Genomic DNA, 26983 nt, shown 5'->3' on the forward strand with positions numbered 1-26983 from the left:
TTTGTTCATCCTCCCTTTCTTTCTTTCTTTCTTTCTTTCTTTCTTTCTTTCTTTCTTTCTTTCTTTCTTTCTTTCTTTCTTTCTTTCTCTCTCTCTCTCTCTCTCTCTCTCTCTCTTTCTTTCTTTCTTTCTTTCTTTCTTTCTTTCTTTCTTTCTTTCTTTCTCTTTTTCCTTCCTTCCTTCCTTCCTTTCTTCCTTCCTTCCTTCCTTCCTTCCATCCTTCTTCCCCTCGCACCAGGGGTTACATCCAGGGCCTCCACAATGAGCTACATCACAGGCCTTTTAAATTCATTCAGTCCTGACACAGACTCTCCTGAAGTTCCCCGGGCCGGGCTGCAACCTACAATGCTTCTCCCTCGGCCTCCCAACACACTGGCATTGCTGGTGTGTAAAAGCATGCCCGGCTGGGTTTTGCTGATCAAACACAAACCATTTTCCACAGTCAAGCTGTACCTTGGAGGTCACAAGGCACACACTGAAAGCACACTCGCCAGAGCCAGGGTGGGAGTTGTTCGATCTTTTCTGGCCCAGCTTTTCCACAAGGGCCCCTTCCTCAGCCACATGCCAGCTTCTGGGACAGGGCAGGCACAGGACCAAGCCTCGTGGCTTCCAGAGCTGGCGTGTGTGCAGCACTCTGAAGGGGGTGGAGACTCAGCTAGACGGTGGTGTCACATCGGTCCCCACCAGGGAGATTCGTGGAGCCACTTGGGGTGTCCCGGGGCCTGGGCCTGCAGTGGGAGGGGCAGCCCCACACAAAGGAGGGGCCCCTGGCCCTGGACCGTGTCTGCTGAGGAACAGCTAGAATCACCTTTGCCTCTCACATCTGTGTTCCAGAATGTTCTCTGAGTAGGAACCAGCCCTGGATCCCACGTCAGTCCTGGCTCCATGAGCATTCCCCAGAATGTTCCAGAATACACCTCAGCTCAGAACCAGCACTGGATCCCGCCCTAATCCGGCTCTGAATGTCCCCCACTGTCCTCCACAGTCACTGTCCTCCAGCTGCCAACATGGAGGTTTCCTCTTGGTCCTGGCCCACATCAGGGAAAGGGACCAACATCACGGCCAGGGGCAAAGCTATCTTCTCGGGGTCCATGGTCTTGATGACCTCACGTTGTTCCCTGTCCTGAGGGTGGGCTTCCTAATGCATGCCCTGGGGGCTCCTCCCTAGATGTAAATGCTTGGGCAGTCCCTTTCCAAGTGCCATTCCTGGTCCCAGAGCGAGGGCTGAGGCCCTTCCGTTGGCCTCCCACCTGTCATTCCTTGGCTCTCCCAGTCACGGGGGACTCGCTTTTCCAGCCAGGCTGACCCCAGATGCTCTGCAGGACATGTGTCCTGATGTGTTCCACATGCAGCCCCTCTGGGAACAGCCCTCACCGTCCACCTCCTGGCGGGAAGCCCTGCAGGTCTCCCTGTTGGCACTAGGGGACTTTACCTCCACCTCCACCTGGCAGGGAAGCTCTGAGGAGCAGCGTCCAGTGCCAGCAGGGGAGGAGATGTGCAGGGGCGTACACGCTTCCCGAGAGAGACTAACCCCGGAGCAGAGGCTACACCACCCAGCTGTGTGTTCTGTGGGGGCCCTGACCTGGAGACCCTACATCGCTGGCCTCTGGACAGGGAGGGTCCTGTCACAGCGGCAGTGCCCCTGCACAGCGCTGGGCTGGGCAGCTGCCTCCTTGCGTTGCCCAGCTTGGTCCACAGTGGACAGAGGTGAAGCTGGGGCCTGGGGAATGAGCTGCACACACTCTGCTGTCACTACTGCCCCAGAGTCACCCACCCGAGATGCCATGGGGTGTCCCCAACAGCACCACCACGAGGGTGATAGGGACTAGGTCACAGCATGGCCAGGGACCTGGCAGCTGTATGCTGCCCCGGAGTGGCCCTAGGCATGGGATGGGCACCACGGCGGAACCTCCTCTTCCAGGCAGAGTTCCTACCACAGAGCAGAGCCAGGACACACACGTGTGCAAACCTGATGTGTGCACACACCTACACACACCCATGCTCACACACATATATATGTGCACACACACTTACACTACAGACTACTGTAGTGTTCCCAGACTCACAGCCCTATCTATGTACATACATGCACACACCTACACACACCCACATGCACACACCTATACACACGCACATACTCTTGTACATACACCCACAGGCACACATCTACACACACCCTTGTATACACACCTGCATGCAAACACCTATACACACCCACATGCACACACCTACATACATCCTCATACACCCTCATGCACACACCTACACACCCTCATACACACACCTGCATGCACACACCTACAGACACCCTCACATACACACATCTACCAGCATAAACCTACACACACACCTCTGCGTGTGCCTACACAGCTGCACACGTACGCTCATGCACACATGCCTGCCCTCACAGCAGCAGGGCAGTGCTCCCTGAGGCATGTACCCATGTACACACGTACCTCTGCGTACCCACACCTATACAACACACACCCCCGCACAGACCCCTATGTATACAGACCTACAAACACACAGGTTCATACACACCTCTGTGTATACAGTCCCACATGCACACTCCCACATACACGTTCCCATATACACTTCTACACTACACATATGCAGTTCCATGTACACCTGCATATACACATGTGCTCACCTACACACAGGTGTACTCACACAGCCAATGCACCCGCACACACATACACGTACCACAGTGTACAATCCCCCCACGCACACCACATGCCCATCCCATGCACAGAAACCCACATCCGTCTCTGTGTTCCCCATGGTGCCTCCTGGAGCCTCGGCCACCCGCCCTGTCCCACGACAGCCGTGGCAGGCAGAGCGGCTGCTTCCAAGGTTTGGGGCCTGGCAATGCCAGGCACTCGGTGACCACCCTGCTGCTCCAGACCGTCTGCACTGTCTAGCAAGGTGGGGGCATGTGCACCCATGACTCCACAATACCCCGCAGCACCCCGCAGCAGGAGGCAGCACACCTGTCTGAACCAGCCCCAGAGGCCGACCGCGAGGCCCGGGGGGAAAACAGCTTTCGTAACGCCATTCCCACACACGCAAGGAGCAATTGGGAAACACCGCGGTGGCGGGGCCCTCGCAGGCCTTCTAAGACAGATAGCGAGCTGCAGGGTGGATGACGCAGAACTTCACAAAGTGGCCTCATCCAAACCTCTGCGGAACTCTGCAGGCAGGCAAGAAGCTGAAAGAAAAGGTGGTGATCTAGGTTCCCAAGGCCACGCTTTTAGTGATTCCTCAGAGAAGGAAAGCCAAACCCAAAGGCCAAGCACCAGCCCCTTGACGCTGGGCAGGCAGCTCTCCGCCGCGACCTCGTTTGCCTTTGATCGCGCGAGCTCCTGCAGCCCTGCGCAGATGCTGTCAGATAATGCTGCTGGAGCTGACTATCGCTTCGCTGTGATGCGCTGCAGATAAGCCACTTCCCCTGCTGCTGATTAGATAGGCGGGCTCACATCCGCACTCCAGCCCACTGCCCGGCCTCCAGAGCCGGGCGCCGCGTCCCGCAGACTCCCGGCCCTCCCTGCACAACAGACACCCATCCTTGCCTCTGCCCACAACTTGAAAATCAAGGGGCACTTGGGGCAACCCATCCAAAATACCCCAGGCATCCTGGCATGCCCAGTTCTGCTCCGAAATTCACGGCTGGGTCAAGGACTCTCTTGTTCCTTCGATCTCATCTAAAATCCCAAGATTTTCGCTCTTGCAGGCTTAATCACTTATCTAGAGTGCTTTTCAGTTTCCCCCGGGGTGAAAGCATACCCTGGTCAAAGTACTCGACAGGAAGGACCAAGGTTGTGCGGGGTCAGCCGCGGCCACTCAGAACCCTGGTCCTGAAACACCAGGCCGAGATGTGACTCAGGTCCTGGACCGAGTCACCGATCAAGCAGGGTCCCCCCTCCCACATGAGGGTGACGTCCCCCAAGCGAGCAGCACCAAGGACGCTCATTCTAGGAGGCGGCAACCGGCAAAGGCCGAGACACATTCTCTTCCCACACCCCAAGCCGCACCTCCCTCTGCCTAGGATCAGCCCCTAGCCACAAGGTCTGAATTTTCAGTCTTTTGTCTGTTTTTCGAGACAGGGTCTCATGACATAACAAAGGCTGACTTTGAACTTGTAGGGGTCCTCCTGCCTCAGCCTCCAGCCTCCAGCTCAGCAGAATCACAGGTGGTGCCACCATAGCTGGTACATGTCTTTAACAAGTCCTGCTCAACCGAAGCGGCTCTGTTCCTTAGCTGGTTCACCCCCAAGTCACCAGCCCAACACTGTCCTACCGCATCTCCCCTGGATTTGCCCTTAGAGTGTAGACTCCCAGTAACCCTGCCGTGGGCACGGGTGCGGTCCCCGGCTGCCTTGGGCCTCCAGTCTCCCTTCTCTGTCCTCCACCTTTCCTACTTTCCTGTCACCAGCCTGGGGCAGGAGCTGGGTCCCTCTTAGTCATGGCCAGCCCCACCCACTTCCCGGGCAGAAGGGACCCCGGTGGAGTGGCCGAAGTGGATGTGCAGCTGAGGGAAGACAACACGCAGCCAGGTGCTGTTTGTCTGTCCCCATCACTGGGGACAGAACCTAGGGCCTCTGTAATGAGCTGCACCCCTATCCTTTCTGTATTTTGTGCTTTGAAGCAAGATCTTACTCCATCCTTAAGGCTGGACCTGAACTTGCCACCCTCCTGCCTCAGCCTCCTCAGTGTTGGGTTCACAGGTGTGTGCCACCACGCCTGGCTCCTCAGGTTTTAATAAATCTGCCCACCGACCCCCTAGATGCCAATCCTGACATAACTCCCAACCGCGAGACTCGGAGAAGTGCTCGGTTCTCAGGGCGTCTCCATCCCCCTTCTCCTGTTGCGCATGTGTGCAGGGTTGCGGGGTGGTGAGTGGGGGTGACCCAGCGCTTCATGTTGGCCACTCCAGACAGCTGAGAGTCCTCCCATTTTAGAGACCACTGCAGAGCAACATGCTACAGCCCTGTTAAGGAGACCATGGTGGTGACGACATCTCCCCTTGCCCGGAAGTTCTATTTGGAGTCCCTCTGCATCCTTTGTCCCCTGTATTTGGGCCTGGGGGGAAATGGGGCCCGTCCCGCCCGCTGGCTGTCTCTGGGTCTCCTGCGCTGTGGACAGACTTCCAGAGTCCTTCCTACACTAGGCGGCACGAGGTGTGAACCTGACCCTTCTCCTGGGAGCCACAGCACGTCTGCATCCGCTTGAGGTGAGATCCCTCTGTGTCCCAGCGAGGCTCCTGGCGCTCACCCTCACAGCTGCTCAGATGCAGCGGCACTGTCCTCACCTCTCTGTGCCCGCCCTGAAAGGCCTGCAGGAAGCCCAGCTCCGGCCCTGAACTCGCGCCCGACTGCGCCCACAGCTGCCCCCTCTCTCCTCAATTCTCACTCCTGTCACCTCCGTGATTCTGCGCAGCTCCTCCAGCTCCTCCTAGTGTGACTGTTCTATGGATTCCCAGTAAATCCCTCTTCCCTCCTTTCCCAGTTGCGATGCTAACAGCTTCCTGTCGCTGTCTGGCCCCCCTGGAGCACTTCTATGGCATACAAGGTGCGCTCTTCTCCTGTCCTTTTTCTCTCTTTCCTGGCTGTCCACAGCATGGATTCTAATTCCCCCTCGGACCCGCCAAGTCATCCGGGACATGGGCTGGCTGCTGCTGCTCTGCCCCTCCACCTTGCTAGCACACCCAGGCAGGCGAAGCTCAAGGGCAGGGCAGGGCTCTTGGCCCAGCTGCTGCGCAGGTGCCTCCAGCAGCCCGGAGCCCCTCGCTGCCCACATCTGGCACCTCATGGGGCTCCCCTCTGCTGCCTCACGTTTCCGCCTGTGGCCACTGTCACCCATCCTCTCACCCCAGGGCTCCCAGGACCTACATGTGTGGAACAGCGACACACGCGGGCTCTAATCCACTAGTGCTCCGCACACGGGGCTTTCCTTCTCCAGGGCTGGGGGCTGAGCCCGACCTCATATGCACTAGGCATGCTCTGCGGCTGAGCCACACTCCTCCTCTGTGTGAAGGTCACTTGCTGCTCTTATCCACGTACCCAGTTTGGCTCCTGCTGCTGCTATCAATTACTTTAACAAAGGCCCTAAAAGCTGGAGGATTCCCCTTGTGGACTACAGCTGGGCTTCTCCAACGAGGTCTGCTGTGCAGGTCGTGTCACCTGGGGTCCTTGCTGTCTCCTCTTTCTCCCCACACTCCCGTCTGGCTCTTTATTTGTCGCCCTGACTTTTGCACCCTTCGTGTTCCTGGCCCAGAGCAGCTATTCCTTTGGCCCCAGCCTCCTGCAATAGCCCCGTCCTTCCCAGGGCTCAGGGTCCTGGGGCCGGGTTGACCGCTATCACCAAAGCAAGCAAAACACTGCTTCCCTCGCCCCCACCAGTTGTGATTCCCTTCTTTCTAGACTTGACCCAGGAAGGGCAAGTGGGCAGAACATCCGGTCACACGTGGTAAGGGACAGGGAGCAGCACCCCAGGAGGCAGCGGAGGGAGCCCCTCCTCCCAGGCCCCAGCCAGCAGCCCGGCAAGGTGGCGACTCTCCCAGTAGATGGTAAGGACATTGCGACAAAGATGGACTCAGCCTGAGGACACTGACGCCTCTTCTCTCTCCACACTCCTGGGCTCAGCCCGACTTTCAGTTCCCCAAAGAGTGGGGTGCTGGAGGCTCCATGGCACTGGGATTTTGGGCAAGGCTGCCACATTTCCTGCCTGGTGGCAAGTCCAGCCCCAGGACAGTGCCCAGCCAGTGGGTGAGCTCTTCAGGCTCCCACCCCGGGGTCTGTTCCCCTCCGAATGTCCCAGACAGACTGAGGACTGCTGTGTGCATAGGTGGGAGTGCAGTGCCCACACCCGGGTGCTCGGGCACCATTCCGGGCTGGTAACCCAGGTAAGTGCCGGTGAGCTGGCCATGTGCCACCAGGCAGATTCCTTCCCCGCATGCACCTCTTGCTCTGGCTCCATGTCTTTGTTTATATGGACCCTGTCACTTACACAGACCCAGGAGCCTCTCTCACTGTGGTCTGTGCCAGCACCTGGGCCACCTAGCAGCAAGCAGAAGGCCTTCTGGAGAGCAAACGCATCCAGGCCAGCAGAGCAAGCCATCTGTGTCCCCCGAGTCCCAACACGGGCACCCTGCTGGGAGGCTGTCCTGCACAGGACACAGGGACGGGTCCAGGGCTCTTTCTCTCCCTACAAACCGCAGCTGCTTCCCACCAGGGGCAGAGGATTCACGGGTGTTTGCAACCCACCCACTCCAAATGGCAGTAGCCACTGTCTTGAACGCACAGCTAAGTATTAAAAAATCATTATATCTGAAGTGAACTTGGCTTCTAGGACATTCAGACATGCTCAAGGTGTGTCAGGATAGCCTTCAGACAGGCTGGCCATGGGGACACCGTCCCCTCTGCCTGCGGGGACCCATGCATCTTTCCTTAGCACTGTGTGTCCCGCGGTGCCTGCCCGTGGTTCTGAGATGTAGAAGAAGATGGCGCAGAGTAGAGTAGAGACGGCCTGAGCCAGAGAGTGGGTTTAATTCTGGCTCCAGCGAGCAGTGTTGGAGAAATCTCTGGATTTCTCTGTGCTGCTGCTTTCTGCTAATGAAAGGAAGGCAACGCTTTCTACACAGGACCAAGGCAGGCGTTGGGTGGGCCACCCGGTGGGGGCATCATGCAGAGACGGGAGGTTAGCGTCCCTGACTCAGGTGGCCCAGGCTGGCCTTTACCAGCTAAATGTCCACGGATCACCTCATCTTCCAGCAAACACATACATCTGAGAAGTGGGGTGAACTGGGCGTCTGGCGGTGCCCACCAGTGACCCCAGCACTTCTCCATTCCCATCTCCAAACCCGGGCAGCTTGGAAGACCCTGCCTCCCAAACCAAAAAGCAGCAAAGTGGTGCTGGGGACACAGCCGCTGTCTGGATTGCATTCCTGTGTTTTAAAATCATTGTATCTGAGATGAACTTTGTTTCTAGGACTTGGAAACACCCTGGGACCTCCTGGGTTCAGTCCCAAATTCGGGCTGCTCTCGGGTGCACGGGGGCAGGGAGGGTGTCCACCACGTTGGCTCTTAAGTATTCCCCTGCTCCTTTTTTAGTTTTCCAGATGGCACTGGAGATTGAATTCAGGGAGCTCTGTATATCCCCATTCCTTTTTATTTGAGACAGGCTCTGGCTAGTTGCCCAGACTAGCCTTGAACTTGCAACTCTCCTGCCTCAGCCTCTTGAGTAGCTGGGATCGCAGCCATGCGTCACCACCCCACACCTTACCCGCCCCATCTCCGGCCTCTGTTTCCTCGACATGAAGGAGAGCAGCAGACACATGTGTCCCTTCTCTTACCCACTATCTTGCAAGGACACAGAGGGACACAGAGGTCTCACAGGTGCAGGAAGAGGGACAACAGGAGACTCCACTTACCCATGCCTCTGTCGCCCTTGGAATTCTGCTGTCCCCCAGAGCTGGTGGAAAGGTCCTCGGGGACAGGCATGGGCTCATCACTGTCATCTGGAGTGTCACTGACCGGAGGGCTGTCCTTCCCTGAGGAGACAAGCAGGACTTGAGGCGTGGCGGTCACTGCTCCCCACGGGGAAGCCCGTGGCCTGGGCCTCGCTGTGCTGCCCAGCACAGGGCAGGGTAACTGGCCCAAGGTGAGGCTGCTCAATGAAAGGAACCCTCCCTTTCCTTTCTGTAGCAGATGAGCAGCGTCCCCTTCCAAACACCAAACAAGGAGAAGGGGACAGTCTCTGTAGGCCCAGAGCTGGGGCTCCAGGCTCGCGGCACACGCCTACGTGCACACTCCTGTGCCATGGGAGCCGTGAGGGCATCCCCTCGGGCTCCCACGTTGCTTTTCAGACATCTGCACACAGGTATCTTGGTGCCGGACTGTGCTTCCTCAGTGCTACGTACGCGGGGTAAAGGCCGATTTACAGAGCCTTCCTCACACTTCTGAGTCTGCACCATCTTCGGTCCTCTGACTATTAAACAATGCCATGCTGAACGCCCTGCTAGCCCGTCTTCCCACACCCCTCGGGGGCACCGGGGCCCAAGCCGCCCGAATGTCCAAGGGCATCTTCATGCTGAGGCTCTTCGTGTTTTACTAAACACGTTCCCCAGAAGTGGCTTCCTGTTTCCTCCCCACGTATCTGCCTCCCATGCCGACTCGTTTTTAGGACACGGGACTGCCGCACACTTTCTCTTCAGGAATCGGGGACGCCTTTGGCAGCTGCCTGATTGGATTTACCCTGGCGGGGAGAAGAGCTCCCTATTTGGGGAAGGTATTCCTCACTACCCGCAAAGGAAGTTCATCAACACGACTGCATGGAAGTAAGAGTTAAACACAGTCCACAGAGTGACTGCTCATCCTTCACACATGAGATTTACTGAAGGAAACTGGGTTGTACCACACACTGTCTTTATAGTAACTGCAGTAGAATTTAGTCTGGCTGGAGTCTTTGGGCAGGAGGAACTCTCTCCCACACACCGGGATCCACACACCGGAAGTCATACTGGTGGAACACGCTCCCTTCTGCATGGGTTGGAACTCTCATAGCTTCTGTCCTTGCAGGGCTAACCCGAGTCATGGGACACAAGCCACGTGCAAGCCAGACACAGTGAGAACTGAAGCTGATGTCCACCGACCCATTGCTGCTGCGTGCAGAAGACCAGCTTGGACCAAGGTCCTCACAGGAGTCCAAGAGCAGCGACAGGCAGGGGGCTGCCCAACCTGCTGACAGCAGAGCAGTCTTCACAGACCGACAGACCCAGACTTGGCAGCACGTACGCAGGACAAAGAAAACGTTCATGGGTCCGAAAGGAGCACCAGGCCTGGAGTGAAATCTCTTCACGGGTCTGAATAAACCTCTGGCAAGAATGACCCCAACATCCCAGAGCCCTGGCAAGACCTGTAACATCATTCCCAGTAGGTGAGACAGCCTTTACTGGAACCTTTAAAATAGAAGCCACCCCGGCACCAAGGATGTGCTTTGGGGAATAGTGCTGCTTTTGCTAGGATTAGACATCACAATTTAATATTCCAGCTTAGCTGTAATTAGTGCAACTGGCATATTTTCAGAGAGAGCATTATTGGGTATATTTGGATAGCCAATACAAGATGAATAGTTAAAGACAGGGCAGGATTATAAAAATTTCCCAAGGAAAAACAAAAGGCCAGAGAGAAATTGATTCAAAGTGCTCAAGTTACGCTAAAACCTTGGAAACGGCATTAAGTCATATGGTATTCATTGCTCTAAATAGAAGACCTCCAAGGCCACGCAGCTCAGTCTTCTGTGAGTGAGGAGAATACCTGGGTGGCTCTTCCAGTGCTCAGAGCCTCCTGGAGGCCCGCGACATATGACCAGGAGGCTGAAGGCTTAAACCAAGAAACTGTTCAGTGCAGTAATGGACATGTTGCACGGACCCCCTAACAGTCCGTCCTTTCTTTGAGCACGCACATCCTCTCATCCTTGTCACTCTGAAAACCAGATATGGAGCCCTGTCTTGTGAAGGCCTTCAGGAAGTGTGACCAATGGCATGCTGTGCACCGCCACCAAGTGCTGGCCACGGAAGCCAGGGCCACAGAAACTCCATGCTGAGTCCTCATCCACCTTACTCACTGGATCTGCCAGCACATGGCCCCGGCGCTTCCCTGAAGTCACAAGGACCACAGAAGGGAAGCGTTTTGAATCCTCAGGACACCGAGGCATCCAGGACAGTGCACCTAGAATTTCAGGAGGAGGACTCCGGAGTTGCTGCAGAAAGTGGCAAGGAGGGGAGGAGGAGTGAGTGTGCGCCCAGGAGGGGAAGGACCTCAAGGGGGTTCTGGACAATGTGTCTGCGGCTCTAACACATTAACATTTTATTTTATTTTTTAATAATTTATGTATTTATTTGATACAGGGTCTTGCTACGCAGTTTAGACTCATAGTGATCCTCCTGTCTCAGCCTCCCCAGTGCTGGACTTACAGGTGTGAGCCACCACGCCTGGTTCTGGGGCCAGCACGGCACACTCTGGGTTCCAGGCCTGGTGTACCATGCAGTACTCCGGTCTATCTCCCAAGCCCCATTTTTAACATTTTAATAATCACCGTCATTTTAAATCACACATATAGGACCCATGTGACAACTCTGATTTCATCTAAGATAACCGCCCAGAACACTGGCTCTCAAATGTTGAGGGTTTTAAGGAGTTGGCCCAGGGACTTCTTTTAGTAAGAATAGTACAATGATCTTACGCAGAACTGTAACCTACAGAACAGGTCTTCCAGGTAAGATGTGGACACTGAGGGAGGGGCGGCCAGGCTGCCCAGCTTCTAAAGATCCACAGGTGCCTCAGCGGAGGGCCTGGCCCACGGCGTGGCCTGACGGGGCAATGGGGCGGACCCGAGTCTGCGAGCACCAGCTGTGGTTATGGGGGCAGCGCAGAGGTGAGCTCTCTGGACTTGTGTTTGGACGGCGGTCTTCCCCCGACTTTGGAGTTCTGCGATGCTCTTGGCCACAAGGTCCAGGGCGCACGAGAGATCAAGGGGACCAGAAAGGCACAGGACGGAGCCGACGGGGAGATGCACGGCCTGGGCCCGATCCACGCACAGATCAGCAAGCAAGTCTCATCCGCCTTTTAAATCTTCTCCAAACTGACCCCCTGGGGGCGGGTTTGAACCCAGCCGCCCGCGCTCCCGGCGGGGGAGGGGCCTCTGGAGGCCGCACGAAGCCCCGCCCTCCGCGTCCCACGTGCGCGGTGCCGCCGTGCAGCTTGCTGCGCGGAGGGGAGGAGGGACAAGCAGCAGGGACCACGACTCTAAAACACATGCGACGACGGATCGATGGAGCTCTCCCTGCAGAGAGGACCCCGCGGGAGGAAGGGATAAAACGTCGGTCTCAGTGGGCACTGGGCTGGGAGCGGAAGCAGACGCAGGGACAGCGCTGGGGCACTCATCGCCCCGAGAGCTCGGCTTAATTCAGCCGTCTTCACCTGCTCGGGATGCCTAAGAGCTCATCTGATTTGCCTAAAAGCCCTCCGCGTGCGTCCTGGCCGAGCCTCGCGCCCAGGGACCCTGTCGTCTTCAACTGCTGGAAAATGCCCCTCGGGAGGGAACGCGGCCGCCAAATCCTCCCCACAGGTGGGACGCGGAGCCGCAGCCCGCTCTCTGGGCTCACTATTGAGGACGGCACGGAGGTGACGGGATGCTACAAAACACTCAAGCAAGTCGAGTCCTCCCCAGTGCGACTGTGACCGGGAGGCCCACGGTTTGGGGCACAGTTCTGGTCTGATGCAAGGTGAGACTGCTGGGAATGTCACCCACAGTGTCCTTTAACATCTTCCCCAGTGGCTAGAAAGGGGCTAAAAACCCTCCTTTAGGCCCAGCTCACAGGGCTGTGGAGATAAAAACAACAAATGGGAGTGAACAGTAATAAAAATAAGTGTGAAGTCTCGCCCACCACGCCAGCTGACGCTGGGGTTCAGGAGCCTGTGACATCCACATGGTACCAAGTTCCCACCCTGTCCCAAGGAGCCGCCTCAGCAGGCAGCAGGTTTTAAAACAGAATGATTTGGAGGCTGTAACATAACTTCACTTATTTAGAGAAGTGAATGAAGCTTCTAGGTAAATTACCAATATGCTAATTTACACGGAATTTACCTCTTGCCTGAGTTTCAAATACAGCGCTTCCAGCGAGGAGCTTCAGGCTGAGGAGACAAGGCATGGCTAGCAGGTGGCGCGCTCAGGAGTCCTGGGGCGGGGCTCATGTTCTCACTGCCTCCTGCGGGTCCCTCGCCCAAATGCTGGGGCTCTAACATCTACCATCGCGCATGGGAACATAATTCCTGGGGTGCAGTGAGGCTTAGAGCCCGGAACTCCTTTCCTGCAATAGAGCTGAGCCGTATGTACCCTGGGGGTGACAGGACCTGCACCCCTGGGCCACCTCTGCCTCCCCGTGGGGCCAGGAGTCAGTCACTTAGGTTCCCAGCTCTCCCAGTGTGGTGATGTCCCCTGCGTCCCTTTCAGTGGCTCCTTCTTAGGATAAAGTGACAGAATGCTTAGGATAGTGTTTTGTTAACATACTCAATCAGCGCGAGTTGCTATGATTAACTAGCTAAAGTATTTCCTTTGTCACTTCAGTTTGTATGCACTGCCTTTCCCTGAGCAGATTAGGCGTGTCCCGAAGACGTTTCCTCGTGAGTCCACGCTCCAACAACGCAGTACAAACATCCGGACACAGCCAGGCACGGTGACACACACCTGTAATCCCAGCACTCTGGGAGGCTGAGGCGGGAAGATCCCAAGTTCTGGCCCAATCTTACAGGTCACTTGGGCAACACTGCTCTGATTCAGGTACCTCAGGGGTCCAGGAGGCAGAGGCCAAAGGGACAGGCAGACGCAGAGGCAAGCAGGTCTTTCACTTCCTCCCTTCCTCCCTCGCTCATCCCCTGGCGGAATCGTCCCATAGAGAGGAGACCGGACAGTAACGCAAGGGCTTGGCAAGTGCTGGGAAGACTTCTACAAGAGTCCAGAGCTTTGCCCACAGAGCCAGTGAGCTGTGCTCCAAGAGAGAGAGCTGGCTTTAGGTGTCCTCTCCTCTGTCCCTATTGGTGGCATTCCCCAAGTGTGCGGTCCCAGGTCTGGGAGGCTGAGCGGAATGCAGTTCACTCCTGGGTGAGTCCCAGGGCTCCAACAGCCAGGCGGTTCCCCCAAAAGGCAGAGATATTAAATATTCCTGTGCTCATCATGCGTTTCTCATTTACTACAGAAATCCTATGAAACTGTTGATATTTAAATATTTTACTTAAAAATATTAGTAATATATTCTTCAGGTTATAAAAACGTGACCTACCATACATAACTACCATTTCCTCCAGTTTTAGAGATGAAAGATGTTAACTTTAATTGTAGAAGCATCCACCGAGTGTGGAAGGTGGAAGACGCTTCCCGGACCCTTCCCAGAGTGGCTCTGCTCTTTCCTGCTCCAAACCCGCCCAGAGCGTGCGAGGCATTATGGGGCTCGGCTGGCCACGCCAGGCTTTGGAAAGGCTGCACAAACTGAGTCTAGAGCAGATCTTTCCAAGCAGCAAAGGGCTCTCCTTTCTCAGGAAACCTGTAAGGAGGCTCCCTCCGTCCCCACCCTGTCTCAGCCGCTTCTGAACCAAAAAGCCCCAAGCAGAGCAGCTAGCACAACGTTCCCAAGAACCGTCGGGGGAGCGAGGCTCTCGTTAGCTTCGTAGGCAGGATGTGAGCTCAGAATGCTGACCGATGGTGCTTTTCTTCTTCCCCGTTCCTGGGGACCAAACCTCTGAGCTCCAGCCCCTTGTTTCTTACTCTGTTTTTATTTTTAGATAGTGTCTTGCTAAGTTGCTGTGAAAGGACTTGGACTTGCGATCCTCCTGCCTCAGCCTCCCAGAAGTGTCATTGATTGACTTATTATTTGTGGGAAGCATTTCAGAGAGGGCTCTAGGCCGAAGTACTCAGGTATGTCTTTATTCCATTAAAATAGAGCATGTATACATACATATTTACGTGGGACACCACCGTTCACGTACACGATGGTTAGTGATGGAATCCGTGTAACTGGTACATCCACCGCCTCGAAGCTATCCCTTCTTTATGCCCAGTGCACTACAATCTCCTCCGCTACCTATTTTGAGGTCTATGTGCATTGCTGTCAACTCCGGTCACCTTGTGGAGCACCAAAGACTGTCCCTCCAGCCTCGTGGTACCCCTACCTGTGTCGGTCACCATCCTGACCACCCCAATGTCTATGAGGCCACATACAAGTGGTGACGTCCTATATACTTGGCTTCCTGTGCCTCCTCACTTCTCTTAATACAATGTCTCCCAATGTCTGTGCTGTCCCAAACGAGAGGACTTCTTTTCTAGCACTGAGGGGGCATCTCACGGTTCTTCCTCTGCTCGCCTGCAGACGGACATGGAGGCCGATTCCACCTCTGGCCTCTGGGTTTGGATGTCAGAGGTCCAGTGTGCTGTCCACTGTGCCAGGGAGCCTCTACCTTCACCGGTGCGGAGGCCCCATGTGGACCAAGGGTTCTCCTTTTCTTTGAATGCATAAAATACAATTTAGCAACTACCCCGGGAGAAAACGAGGAAGAGCAGAGCAGGAGAAGCAATGAAAGGGGCTCTTTTTCTTTTCTCTCTCTCTTTTTTTTTTTGGTATGTGCTTTAATTCTAGGGTAGACCAACTGGCCACTGTTTTCCCAGAGTGTAATCTGTATTTATCCTCCCTAATCGATCCACTCTCAGTTTTAACACCGATTTCCTTTTGGAGGTGCTTCAGGAATAAGTTCTCCACCAGAGTCAGAATTTTTTTGTTTTAAACATCCCAGTGTTTGTGACACTAGAATCTCACCCAGTTATAGACTTGAGAGGGGGGCAGGAGGGAGTCCCAGGCCCTTCCCTGTCTCCAAGGTGCCCAGATGCAGAGTTGGAGGCCTCAGCAGAGGCTGGAGAAGCCCAGCGTGAGGCTACAATGTGTTAAACTTCTCTTGTTTCTCATTTAACTAGGTTTCAGCGGTTGTACTTTCATTTAAGATATAAAGTATGCGCTTAATAGAAATAGATTCCAACAGTGCTGCAAAGCTCAGAGGCGCGGTGTCCTCCTCTTCCTCCTTCCTCGCTCGGGCCCTCCTTCCACCTCCACCCTCTAAGAGAGTCCAGGTTAATAGCCACCATTTCTGAACTTTCCCAAACAGAAATGCAAGCGCACAAAAACGCATGTGTGTGTGTGCGCGTAATTTGCTTTCCTTCTTAAAGAATGGGGCCATATTTTTCATTCCTTTCCACTTTCACAAATACTTTGGACTTCTTTCCAAGCTTGTAGGTTCACCTCCTCCTCAATTTCAAGAGTTGGGCATGGATGCATCGTAAGTTTTAGGTGTTAAAAAAAACCAAACTCAGTGAGCTGGCACTCCGATGTGTCGCGTGCTTGGGGGAGTCCAGGGTCAGCTAAGTAGCGCTACGCTGCAGAACCAGAAGCGTCTGCTGTGGCGCACGAAGCCTCTGCACTGCAGGACACGAAGTTGCCACGTTAAGGAACCTAGGGACATTTAGCCTGTGCGGTGCCGCCAGGCCTGTGGCCCACTGCTCACCTCTCCGCAGAGCGCTGGAAGCACATGCCTACCTTTTAAAAGCTGGCTTTGCGTTTGTCCTCCGCTCCGAGTTAAGACCGAGGGACAGGAGGAGCCGCCTGAGTGAGGGGGCGGGGCCTGTGAGCTGTTGACACCACGTCCAGCTCAGTGAAACTCAGTGGAACTCGGGACGCCCTCTCGGGTCACTCTCTAGGGCATAGCTGTCCCAGAGCCCTGCAGTTCTCTGTCACGACTGCTGACCATGACCAAAATCTAGGACCCAATGAAGACTACAAAACCCAAGATGGTAGCTCAGCCAGGGCCCATGGGTCGCCGAGGTGCCAGTCTCTTGGGATCGATGACACCCTGCAGGACTCTAAAACATAAAGCTCATGTCCCCAACGGCGCTACTGCTGGCACACCTGCCAGGCTCCAGGCGTGGACAGCAGGCATGCCAAGGCCCTTGCACTTGGCTGTGGTGTGGTCTCACTGGACTGGCTGGTAGCCTTCCTCAGCACCATCCAAGGGGACAGTCCACGGCCCCCCAGGCTCCCCAAGCAGTGAGTCCCCACTTCTAGTGTATCTCACAGTGAGAAGTACTGTGTCCCCCATGGCAGCAGGGAGCCACGCAGGGCCTGTGCAGAGCGAGCGCTCAAGGCTCCGAGCTGGTCCTCAGTCCAATTCCTCCAGCTGTTTCTCTCTGTCTTGCTCTACTCACTCCTTTCTCTATTATTTACATGATTTGGGGGGCATGTGCTTGGATTCTAGGGTGACCAGCTGGGCAGTGTGTTCCCAAAAAGTATAATCTGCATGTGCCCTTTCCAACTGATCCTCTCTGTTTTGACACCAAGATCAATGTCTTTGTGGAATTTTGGGGATTGGGTTCTGCACTGGGCCACCCGTGAGAGAGGAAGGCATGGGGCTCAAGGGCCCGCCTTGTCTCGGCCCTTCGGGAGCCCCGCCCCCGCCCTGCTGTGGCCGCACAGGTGTCTCAAAGGCCTCACCTGTGACGTGGGGCATGTCCTGCCTCTCTTCTGGATCCATTGTCCTCAGGTTACCTGAGAGAGAGAGAGAGAGAGAGGAAAAGGCTTTAGTGTGAAGCAAAACCACTCCTAAGATATGAGAGTGAGCGAGAGAAAGGCCCCCGTGCTGAGAACAACCAGGCTATCTCGCAAGGGGAAGGCGCTTGCCTCCTCACACCACCCTTGCTGGGGTATCAGACTGGCCCAGGCCTTGATCCTTTTAAAAACAGCATTGCAAAGATTTATAAAAATATCACCACGAGCACAGGAGGACCGAATTTGTTATTTATTGTTAATTTCCTACCGCATAATAACCCAAAATGCAAACTGACTGCAACAAAATTAAGCAGAAAATTAAATGGCCCTGGGTCATTGTAGGCACAGGACTCATTCTCTGGGCTGATCCGCAGTTATGTTCTTTCTAATTTACTGAGCATGCATCGATGAACCTTGAGTCAGCGTGGTGACACGCGCACAATCAGCAATCAAAAAAACGAAGCAATTTGCTGAAGAATGTCTCATTTACCCAGGCGGGGCTGCGGAGCTGAGCAGGGACTGCGCTACCCTACCTCCATCAATAATGAATGCACCTCCAGCTGGCAGGCGCAGGCGGGTGGGCAACGACGCGGGCTCCTGCTCCATCCCTCGTTCCTGCTCAGCCCGGCCCTCACTCGCTCCCCAAGGCAACTGGCCGGCCGGGGCGCACCCACTGTTCCTGCCTCGCTGGAAGTGCCAGCTCCTGGGTTGGCTGAGACCGAAAAGGCACGACTTGGACGGCTGCCCTGGCTGGCCCCATGAGGCCTGCGCTCCGCGGATGGCCCGGGAGCAGCCGCAGGCACAAGGAGGCACCCAGACAGAGAGCACTGTGCTTCGCCCGGCGCGCCTGCAGCACATGGACTCGAGCAGCTCTGGGGTGGAGGAATCTGTGGCCACCAGAAGGGGGTCCTGGTGACACCCGCTCGTCATGGGCTCTGCCAGATAAAATCCAGAAGGGCTTTCCCAGCAAGCACACGGAGGCCCTGTGCTCAGCTTCACGGGTCCCTTTGTCCTGCACAGCCACTGTCACCACAGCTCAGATGTATACACAGGAGCCGAGACCTCCAGTGCTGGAGGATTTGGGGACTGTCCCTTTCCGAGTAGGCTAAAAGCTGTGGGCAGCGCATACACGTGTGCAACAACACATCATGACAATGTATGTACAAGTAATGTGCGATACACATTATGAACAAATGTATGTCATTGTACATGTGTATGACACACACGACATACGTGATATGTATACCACATTTTATTTTATATATAATATATGATACACTTCATGACATGATGTGTGACATGTCACTTTTATAAGTAGCGGAAATGATACAAATGATACACAGAATGACACAGGTGTGTGATATGGATCATCTCATATATCTTACATGTACAAGTCTGTGTTATAGACACAAATTTACACACCTCTGTGCCTTTCAAATTTCACAGGATCGGCAAGGAACATGATTTTCCACTTCAGGAGTATCTCTGTTAGTATCACCCTTTTCTTGGTGGACAGGGTTTTGTGTGTGCATAGCACGTGGATTTGCAAGGCTGGTGCCTGAGAGAAGGTACAGCCACACAGCTGTGGCCACAGAACAGCCCAAGGCCCCACAGCCACAGAGGCTACAGGCCCAGAGTGAGGGCCCACCAGCCACTGAATCAGGACCGCCAGCCCGGGAGGAGGCACAAAGCAGCCAGAGTGTGGCCCCGAATCCTTGTGTCCAGAGTCCCCTACACCTTCCATTTTTGCAGTGCTGGGGATTGAACACAGGACTAAGTGGCCCTGGCTGGCCTTGACCTTGCGGTCCTCCTGCCTCAGCCTCCTGAGTAGCCCGCGTTGGAGGCATGCTCACCACACCACTCTTGTCTACATTCTTACTGGAAGAAAAAGCAGAAAGCTGAGATGCTTCAGAGACCATAAACACTGTGCTGATGGAAAGAGACGCTGGTGAGCGACACCTGGGCTTGCAGAGCAGCCAGCACTCAGGATGCAGCAGGACCGCAGCTCCGGTTTGCAGCAGGTGAGCACAGTCTTGTCACAGGGCTTCTCACACCTGTTTTTGTTTTTTTTAATGCATTCAGTACCAGGTCTACAGGGTCTCATTGCAGACATTGGACTCATAGTGATTGTCCTGTTTTCAGCCTCCCAAGTGCTGGGATTACAGGCGCGCACCACTACACCCAGTCTCAATTGCCATCTCAGCGCGCCCCAGGGGGCGGGGCTGGCATGGCACACTGGGGATCGAACCCAGGTCCCTGCGTCTGCCTAAGCAGGCGCTTTAAACTGCTGAGCTATCTGGCCGGCCCTTCCAGCCTGTTCTAAAATGCCCTAAACATCCCCACGTCAGCTGGGAAGTGTGCGGAGTTCAAACTGTGCTGAACACAGACTTCAATGCCAAATGTCAGTACTGACTTTGAACTTCTTGTTCCATGAAGGAGTCTTCACAGCTTTTAAAAAAGTAAGTGAATTCCTGCAATATGCGCTGAGAGCTGATGATTTCTCTGTGTATTTCTGTACTTTTTATAAAAATAAGACCCTAAACATGTTCCAACATACTGTCTCAAAAGAGCCTTTCATTGTATTCCATGTATCTTTTTGTTTCAGACATACATCATCATTATAATTCCAGCGGCGATCAAATCCTCGGCTGAGTTGCTTGCTCCCCTACTAGCACTGTGTACTCAGGTTAGCGCCAGCTGTTTCCTTAGGCTATGCTGTTGGCTGCAAACACACACACAGGTGGAGGGGAGGGGGCCGACGGACAGTGAGCTAGGCAGACCTCGTCTGAAGTGGGACCCCCAAGTTCTGCCGTGGCTGTCCCTCCTGGGCTGTCGGGCCCCTGGCCCTGGTCACTTCACAAAGGGATCCAGGTGCCCTTGGAGGGCGTGAAGAGAGGGGCCACGAGGCCACAGCACCTGGAAGGAGTCTGCTGAGAGCCTACTGGGGGCAGGTGTGCCCGGCAGAGGACCGGGAGCTCAGCCACTGTGCACGTGGGCCACCACACGTTGTCACTGAGCAGCCCATGGCCGCCGCCCACCCTGACACGTGGCCCCAGTGGTACACGCTGCCTCACTTTGATCTCCACATGCGCTTTCAGCCAACCTTCTGTGGCGGAGGGGGCTCCTTGGGCACGTGACCAGGACAGCCACAGGGTGTTTCTTGCGGGGCCTCCACTCCCACCACAGTGAAATGTTTAAGAATCCTGAGCCTGAATCTTCAGTGTCATGGGCCTATGAGCTCTCAGCCCGACTTGCCTGGCCCTGCAGTCACCTAATGAGCCCCACACTCCCAAACTCCACATTCGCATCTCTTGGGATCAAAAGCATTGGCTTCATCACAAGAAGACAGGTTTTAGGCCAAGAGCAAAAGGCGAATAACCAACCCGCAGCCAAGAAGGGCATCTGCGCTCTGCTGAGAAGCAGCCTACCCATCGGCACCCAGCGCGCTCCGAGGAGCCCTGAGGTCTCGCCCACCTGGCGGCATCCATGAGATCTGCACCCGCTTCCCCTGGGCAGCCCCTCAGCCCCGGAGGCTGCGCAGAGGGCCCTGCAGAGGTGCGGCCTCACCTGGCCAGCTGTGTTTTCCCAAACCCCCACCAAGAGGAGAGCCCACAGTGCCTAGGCCTGCAAGGGGACGGGGCAGACACAACGGAGACTTCACCCGTCACACGGACAGACTGGGATTTTCGGCTTTGCCAGGAAACCCGATCCATCTCAAGCAAGAGCCCTGAGAACCCGCAGCAGAACACAGCACTAGGAGGGTGCTGGCTCTCACAGGTGTGCTTCCGCTGAGCATGAGCGCTTTTATTGTTTCTCTGGAGTGAGCAGTTCTTGATCTGGCTCGGGGGAAATAGATGCAGAGATAAGTGCAGGCCAAGGGGACAGAGGCCCTGGGGTGTGGGGGACACTGTGGTCACCGCTGTCCCTCCCATCCAAGACTCCCTCTGCCTGTCCCTCCCCTGCTCGGGCTCCACATCTCCCACGTCCCCTTCTCCCCCTGCGTCCACACATTCCATTCTCCTACCGCTGCCTCAGTTCAGAGGACACCCCCACCTCTGCAAAGAGGAGCAGGAGCAGCAGCTGGGCCAGAGTGTGGAAAGGGCCTCTGTGCTGGGGACCAGGAAGGCCTCCTGCCTCTGTGGACGCCCAGAGCCCCCCTGAGGCCCCAGGCCCTGCACAGCTGGTGCCCGCACCAGGCCTTGCCTCCTTCGTTCGGGCCTGGCTGGCCCTGGCTCAGCCAGAGAGAGGGATGTGTCTGGCCCTGGGCTCTGGCTGGCTTCTTCAGAGTGGCCCGATGCCACCCACGTGGCCAGCAAGTGCTCACGAGGGCCCAGGCAGTGCGCGGATCTCAGCGCCTCCTTCTCACCCTCTGAGAGCAGTGCTCACGGCTTCTCCCAAGCTGAATCTGGATGACTATGTGCACACAGAAGGCCAGGTGCCTGGCACGAGTTGCCACCCTCTACCCCCTGAGAAGACAGATCTGCTGAGGAGGTGGCGCTTCCACTTGCCACGGGACCCAAAGCCCAGCAGAAATCAGCCCGCCCTGCAACCAGCAGAAGCTCCCCGAGAGCCAGGTGTGATGGCACATGCCTAGTATTCCAGCTGTCTGGGAGACTGAGGCAGGAAGATGGCAGATTGAGCCCAGCCTAGGCAGGTGAGTGACACTGTCCCAAAATAACAAGAATCAGAAGGCCTGTGGGTGGAGGTCAGTGGGAAGCCTTGCATTCAATCCTCAGTATATGCCCATATGGAGAGAGCACGCAATCCTCTGATATATTTAAACAACTCAATTATGTTACTTTTTTCTTTGTTTTCTAAGCAAACAGCTTTGTCCTCCTGTGAAACAGTACAGGCAAGTGTTTGCAGCATATTCACCCACATTTCAGCAGTCCAAGCAAAGGCACAAAAGGAGAGTGCATCAGCCTGGGCAGCTTTATTTTAGCAGCCTACAGATGCCTGGCATTTAAACGGTAAGCTGCGAAGCCTTGTGAGAGTGCAGACACCCTGTGGCACCCCCAATGCTGCTGAAAGCCCGCTGCGGTCCCCCCTGCAGAGCCAGCCTGCTGGGGCCCTCACAGTGAAAGCCCAGGACCCGTATTGTTATTCCCATTTCACAGGTGAGAAAGCCAAGGTTGCATGGGTAGCAGCGCCCAGCGTGGCCCGGCTCATGAACAGCAGGCCGGAGACTTGAACTGCACTCTCCGAAGGAGATGCCCGCTTGCCCCCGCCCCCCGTGCCTCCCCTTCAGGTTTCAGAGCTCCATGCCGTGGCCACAGAGTGTCAGCGTTGGCGGGATAAAGAAGAAAGAGGGGCTGGTTGTACTTAACCAGCCTCAAACGTGTTCTTTGTGACACTCAAGTCAAGAGAAACTTTATGCCAGATTCCCTCCCCTATGGCTAAGTTCTGTTTATTTGGCCCAAGATCTGTTCCTCTTTTCCTATCCTTGAGTTGCTCTGGGGTTATTTCCTTAAATACCCACTCCCGTTCCTTCTGCAGGGCCCGAGCGTGGGGCTGAGGGGGGATGCAGGCCGGGCTTCTAGTCTATTTCAAACACTGGTCACAGAACTCACTAATAAAATGCGTGATTCCCGCGGAGAGACAAGTCCTTTCATCCTCACCCTGGAAAATTTTATTTTCGCCACTCTATCATATCACCGTGAATTACGCTGTATCTTTAAAAAAAAGGGAACTGTTCCAGGAGAAGCCTAAAGCAATCTGTAGGCTTTGTGTGCAGTCAAAGAGACCTTCCAGGCTTGCGTCACAGTTTCACAAAACAGGTTGCGAGAGCAGAAAAACTTCTAGGCACCCTTATTTCATTGCTGATTCTTTTCATTTTTAAAAAATTAGCTGCCAATCTACACGTTTTTGTGACTAGCCCGATGGCGCATCGCTGGTGCAAATCACAATGCAAAACAGGACTTAAAGCGGAGAGCAGGAATCCAATTTGGCCTGCGTGGAGCCCTACCCCCAGCGCAGCCACGGAGCCGGAGACTGTCTTCTGGACTGCACGGAGCTGTAGTGCAGCCCCCTCCCCCGAACGGACACGGCAAGGAAGGGCCAAGGGAGCCAAGGGAACCTTCTAAAAGCACCCCGAACTCCGCTGGCTCTGAGTCTTCTTAGGAAAGAGGTGTCTAAGACAGAGCAAAGAACCACAAGAGTATTTTTAAAGGCCACCACAGAGCCACGTGTCTCAAAGTGAGGTAGAAGGAAAGGCAGCTCGTGCCATATGAGAAAAACTATTTTAAAAATAGAGATGATCGTTGGGCTTGATGGTGGTCACCTGGGCTCCAGCGCGCCACAGGCTGAGGCAAGAGGAGCGCGCTGACGCCCAGGCCAGCTTGCTGTGCAGAGGGCGTTCGCAACCAGCCTGGGTCCCACAGTGAGACTGCCTCAAAAACCCAAAAGCTGAGGAAAAAACAATTAAAAAGGAACGAAAAAATGGAGACGGAGGGGTGGAAACAGTTCTCTGCTGAGTTGCTGTGTTTGCTCTGTGTGCTCCTGTGGTGGCCCAGAGCTGGATTTCAGGTGGTCTCCGAGGGTTCTCACAGGATGCTGGGGCGGTGCTGTCCTTAGGTGTCCCCTGCCGTGCACAGAGGACAGGCTTCCTGTCTGCACGGTGGTGCTGTCAGCTATCCGACCATTCACAGAAACACGGGGAGAGGCAGGCTCAAAACTGACGCTGCCGAAATAACAGCAATAAAGCGAACAACAAAACCCGGCACTTCTGATTTGGGCCGTGCACACTGGCAACTCTCCAAGCAGCTTCCTCAAATATAAATGGCTTCTTACACCTCATCACTTAAGTAAAAAAATCTAAGTTTAGAATCCTTTTCTGCTCTACTCTCGCTAATGCTGGAGGCTGTGTATGCATGACCAGGAAGTGCGAAGGAAAAGTACACCACCTAGATGGTTAAATATGTAACAACTGCTCCCAACACAGTGATTTACACACACAGTCCTCAACATGGTGCTTGCTCACAAACCACTACGACAAGGTAAGAAGACAGAGGGACACAGGAGATAAATGTGAACTTACAATATTGATTACCATCCTCTTCCTCCACAGACAGGCCATCTTATCTTGACCTCTGAGCACAGAACGTATCTTAACATACAAGCAGATCTTTACATGGACATTTAACATTAAATTACCTGGTAGGAGAACAGACAGGCCATCTTATCTTGACCTCTGAGCACAGAACGTATCTTAACATACAAGCAGATCTTTACATGGACATTTAACATTAAATTACCTGGTAGGAGAACCCATTCACCAACCCATAACATCGGAAGAAAACACATCAGTGATAGTGAAATTTCTACAAGGCCAACTGACTTCAGTTAAAGGAAAGGTGTGTGTGAGTCGCTTCGACAAAAACCGTGCTGAGACCCGAACAAGTGAGACTGCACAGTTCTTCCACAGAACATTCCACCCCCGGGAAGCCCACATCTTTTATTAATTAAAATGTCACGCTTAGTTGGTTTGCTCCCAAAGATCCTTTCTTAGATCTGCTTTTTCCCCTGTCTTACTTACAGTCTCAGTATCTAGCTAGGACCAAGACAAGTTCTACCAAATCTAGACATAAACACTGGGAGAGAAAAAATATTCCCAATCCACTATAGTAGGGGACTCACTGAAGCACCCATACTGACCTGTGTCTAGGGCCTCGCCATGCAAGAGGCCCCCTGGCCCACCCAGATAGCACAGGGGGTGTTTAGTCCTTGCTCAGGAGGAGGAGCACTATGTACATCCTGGGTGCTGCCCCAGGCCAGCGTGGGCCCTGGGACAGGGCAGAAGCTTTGGGGGCAAAGAGAAAAAAAGGCAGGGGAAAAAAGATATATATATATATGCCAGATAGCTAAGATAATTGTAGTACTAATTTCTACTAGTTTTAGTGTTCATATTGTTTGATCAATTTTGTAGGCTTGTATCTGAGAAATTACTTTAAATATAACACTAATCAATATAATCCCATGGTTAATTTTCTAAAAAATAAAATAAAATACCAGAATCTGGAGCCTGAGTCTATTTACCACAGCCGCAATACTACCATCTAGCACCAAATAAAATGTGATGGTATTTTATATAAAGACTATTAAAAATGAATGTATGTTCACATTTTAAAACTATACTCACAGTATCCAGAATGAGAATTCAAAAAAAAAAAAAAAAAAATGGTTCCCTAAATCCAGGCCTGGTCTCTTAATTCACCCTCCTCTCCCCGACTTCCAGCAAATACTTTGGGGAGCCAGAGCAGGATGAACCCCAGAAGGCGAAGGGACCAGGAGAGTGTGAAATAAATGACAGTGGCAGGCCATGAGGCCCCTCACGACACTTAAGAATGTCCTTGGTCACCTGCTTTGGCTTGGTAATTGCATCATGCCACAGGGAAGTTTTCTATTTTTACTTCATCTTGACAGAGTGCTCAGGGTGGCTTCCTGGGACCCAAGTCTGGAAGCAGGCCCCCCTAAAGACACAAGGTGGGCCGAGGGCATCGTGGGTGCCAGCCCTAGCAGGTCTTTCTGGCCAGGCTCTGCCAAGTCCTGTGCAGAGCTGGGTGTGGGGAGTGTGGCGTTCTGAGGCACCTTAGCACCTGCTCGTGTGTCCAGCTGCAAAGATACACATCTACGATCTGTCGGAAAGTCTCCTGCTCAGCTGATACCCCAACAGCACGAGACAGTGTGCTACAACATGGAGAGACTCAGCCACAGCCCTTGAGTAAAGCAGAATGACTGATTTCCCATCTTGTAAGAGGTATTCATTCAAGGAAACTGCATTTCTTTTACAAAAGCCCTGTCTGCTCTTAATTAATGTGAAAATTCTTTAAATTCAGGCAAACGTACACAACCTTATTGTGGAGCGGGACTACACCCCTTACAGGAAGAGTACAAGAAATTTCCGAAGCATTTTTTTCAATGGTAATTAAGCACCTTATCTTTAAGGACCTGAGGTAATTAACGATTGGCTGAAATTTAATGCAGCTGAATTCATCTGTGTTTTACACTGGATCTGTCTGGATATCACTTGGATTTTCTGCCCTACACAAATCAGAACAACAAGGAGGGAAAGGTCATTTCTTTAGGCTGAGAGCGGGGCCCGCCCTGGGGGGTCGATGGCTCTCTCGCTCTGAGTTCCCTTAAAAGCTCTGGAACACATTTCAAAGTGGCTCCGAAGTGAGCTCACAAAAGGTCAACTCCCCATTTTCATTTCTCCTAAAGATTCTAAATTCAATGTTCTCCCATCAGGTCTGGGGGCATCTTTTATGGAACGTTATTTGCTCTAAATTTGCCAGTGGAAATGTGATATAAAACAGAAAAAATTATCAAAAGCTGGCCAGCCCATATTTGTAGTAGACTCCCAGGGCTGGCAAAAGGCTCCAACTCAGACCAGCCGGGCAAGGAGGCAGCAGCCTGTGTTCCCAGCACGCTGGGAGGCTGAGGCAAGAGGATCACAAGTTCAAGTCCAGCCTGGGTAACACAGAAACTTACTGAGACCCTAACCCAAAACAAGAAATTTTAAAAAGTGGTAGGGTCACAGCTAAGTTCAAAGGCCTGGGTTGAATCCTCCTCACCATGGGGTAGGGCGTCTAATATAAGCCATGCTGTTCATTTTCAAACTCGCAGAAAGCGGCATGAAGTGGAGATGTGATTGGTGATCGCAAATATAGAGCACGGACATTGCAGTGCATGAAAGGCCTCCAGAACCACCTGATGCAGCTCTTGAGTTGTTCCCATTGTCCAGAAACCCTCCACAGGACAGAAGAAACAAAGGAAGAGAAAGAAGGAAAGGAGAAGAAGGAAAAGAGAGGAGAGGAAAGGGAAGGAGAGGAAAGGGAGGGAAGGG

General features: G+C 54.0%; 1 protein-coding gene across 7 annotated transcripts in view; it reads right to left on the bottom strand.

The window, feature by feature from the left end:
* Ikzf1 (IKAROS family zinc finger 1) overlaps window positions 1-26983 on the bottom strand; it is an 86100-nt gene that overhangs the window by 54687 nt on the left and 4430 nt on the right. For all 7 annotated transcript variants that reach the window (XM_004630338.2, XM_004630335.2, XM_012514587.2 and 4 more), the window contains exons 2-3: window positions 17086-17139; window positions 8428-8547 (exon numbers count right to left, since the gene is read on the bottom strand). In XM_004630338.2, coding sequence (XP_004630395.1) covers window positions 8428-8547; window positions 17086-17125 — 160 coding nt within the window. In that variant the 5' untranslated portion in view covers window positions 17126-17139. The remainder of the gene's footprint in view (window positions 1-8427; window positions 8548-17085; window positions 17140-26983) is intronic.

Source organism: Octodon degus, unplaced genomic scaffold (genome assembly GCF_000260255.1).
Source record: "Octodon degus isolate 3935 unplaced genomic scaffold, OctDeg1.0 scaffold00035, whole genome shotgun sequence".
Lineage (NCBI taxonomy): Eukaryota > Metazoa > Chordata > Mammalia > Rodentia > Octodontidae > Octodon > Octodon degus.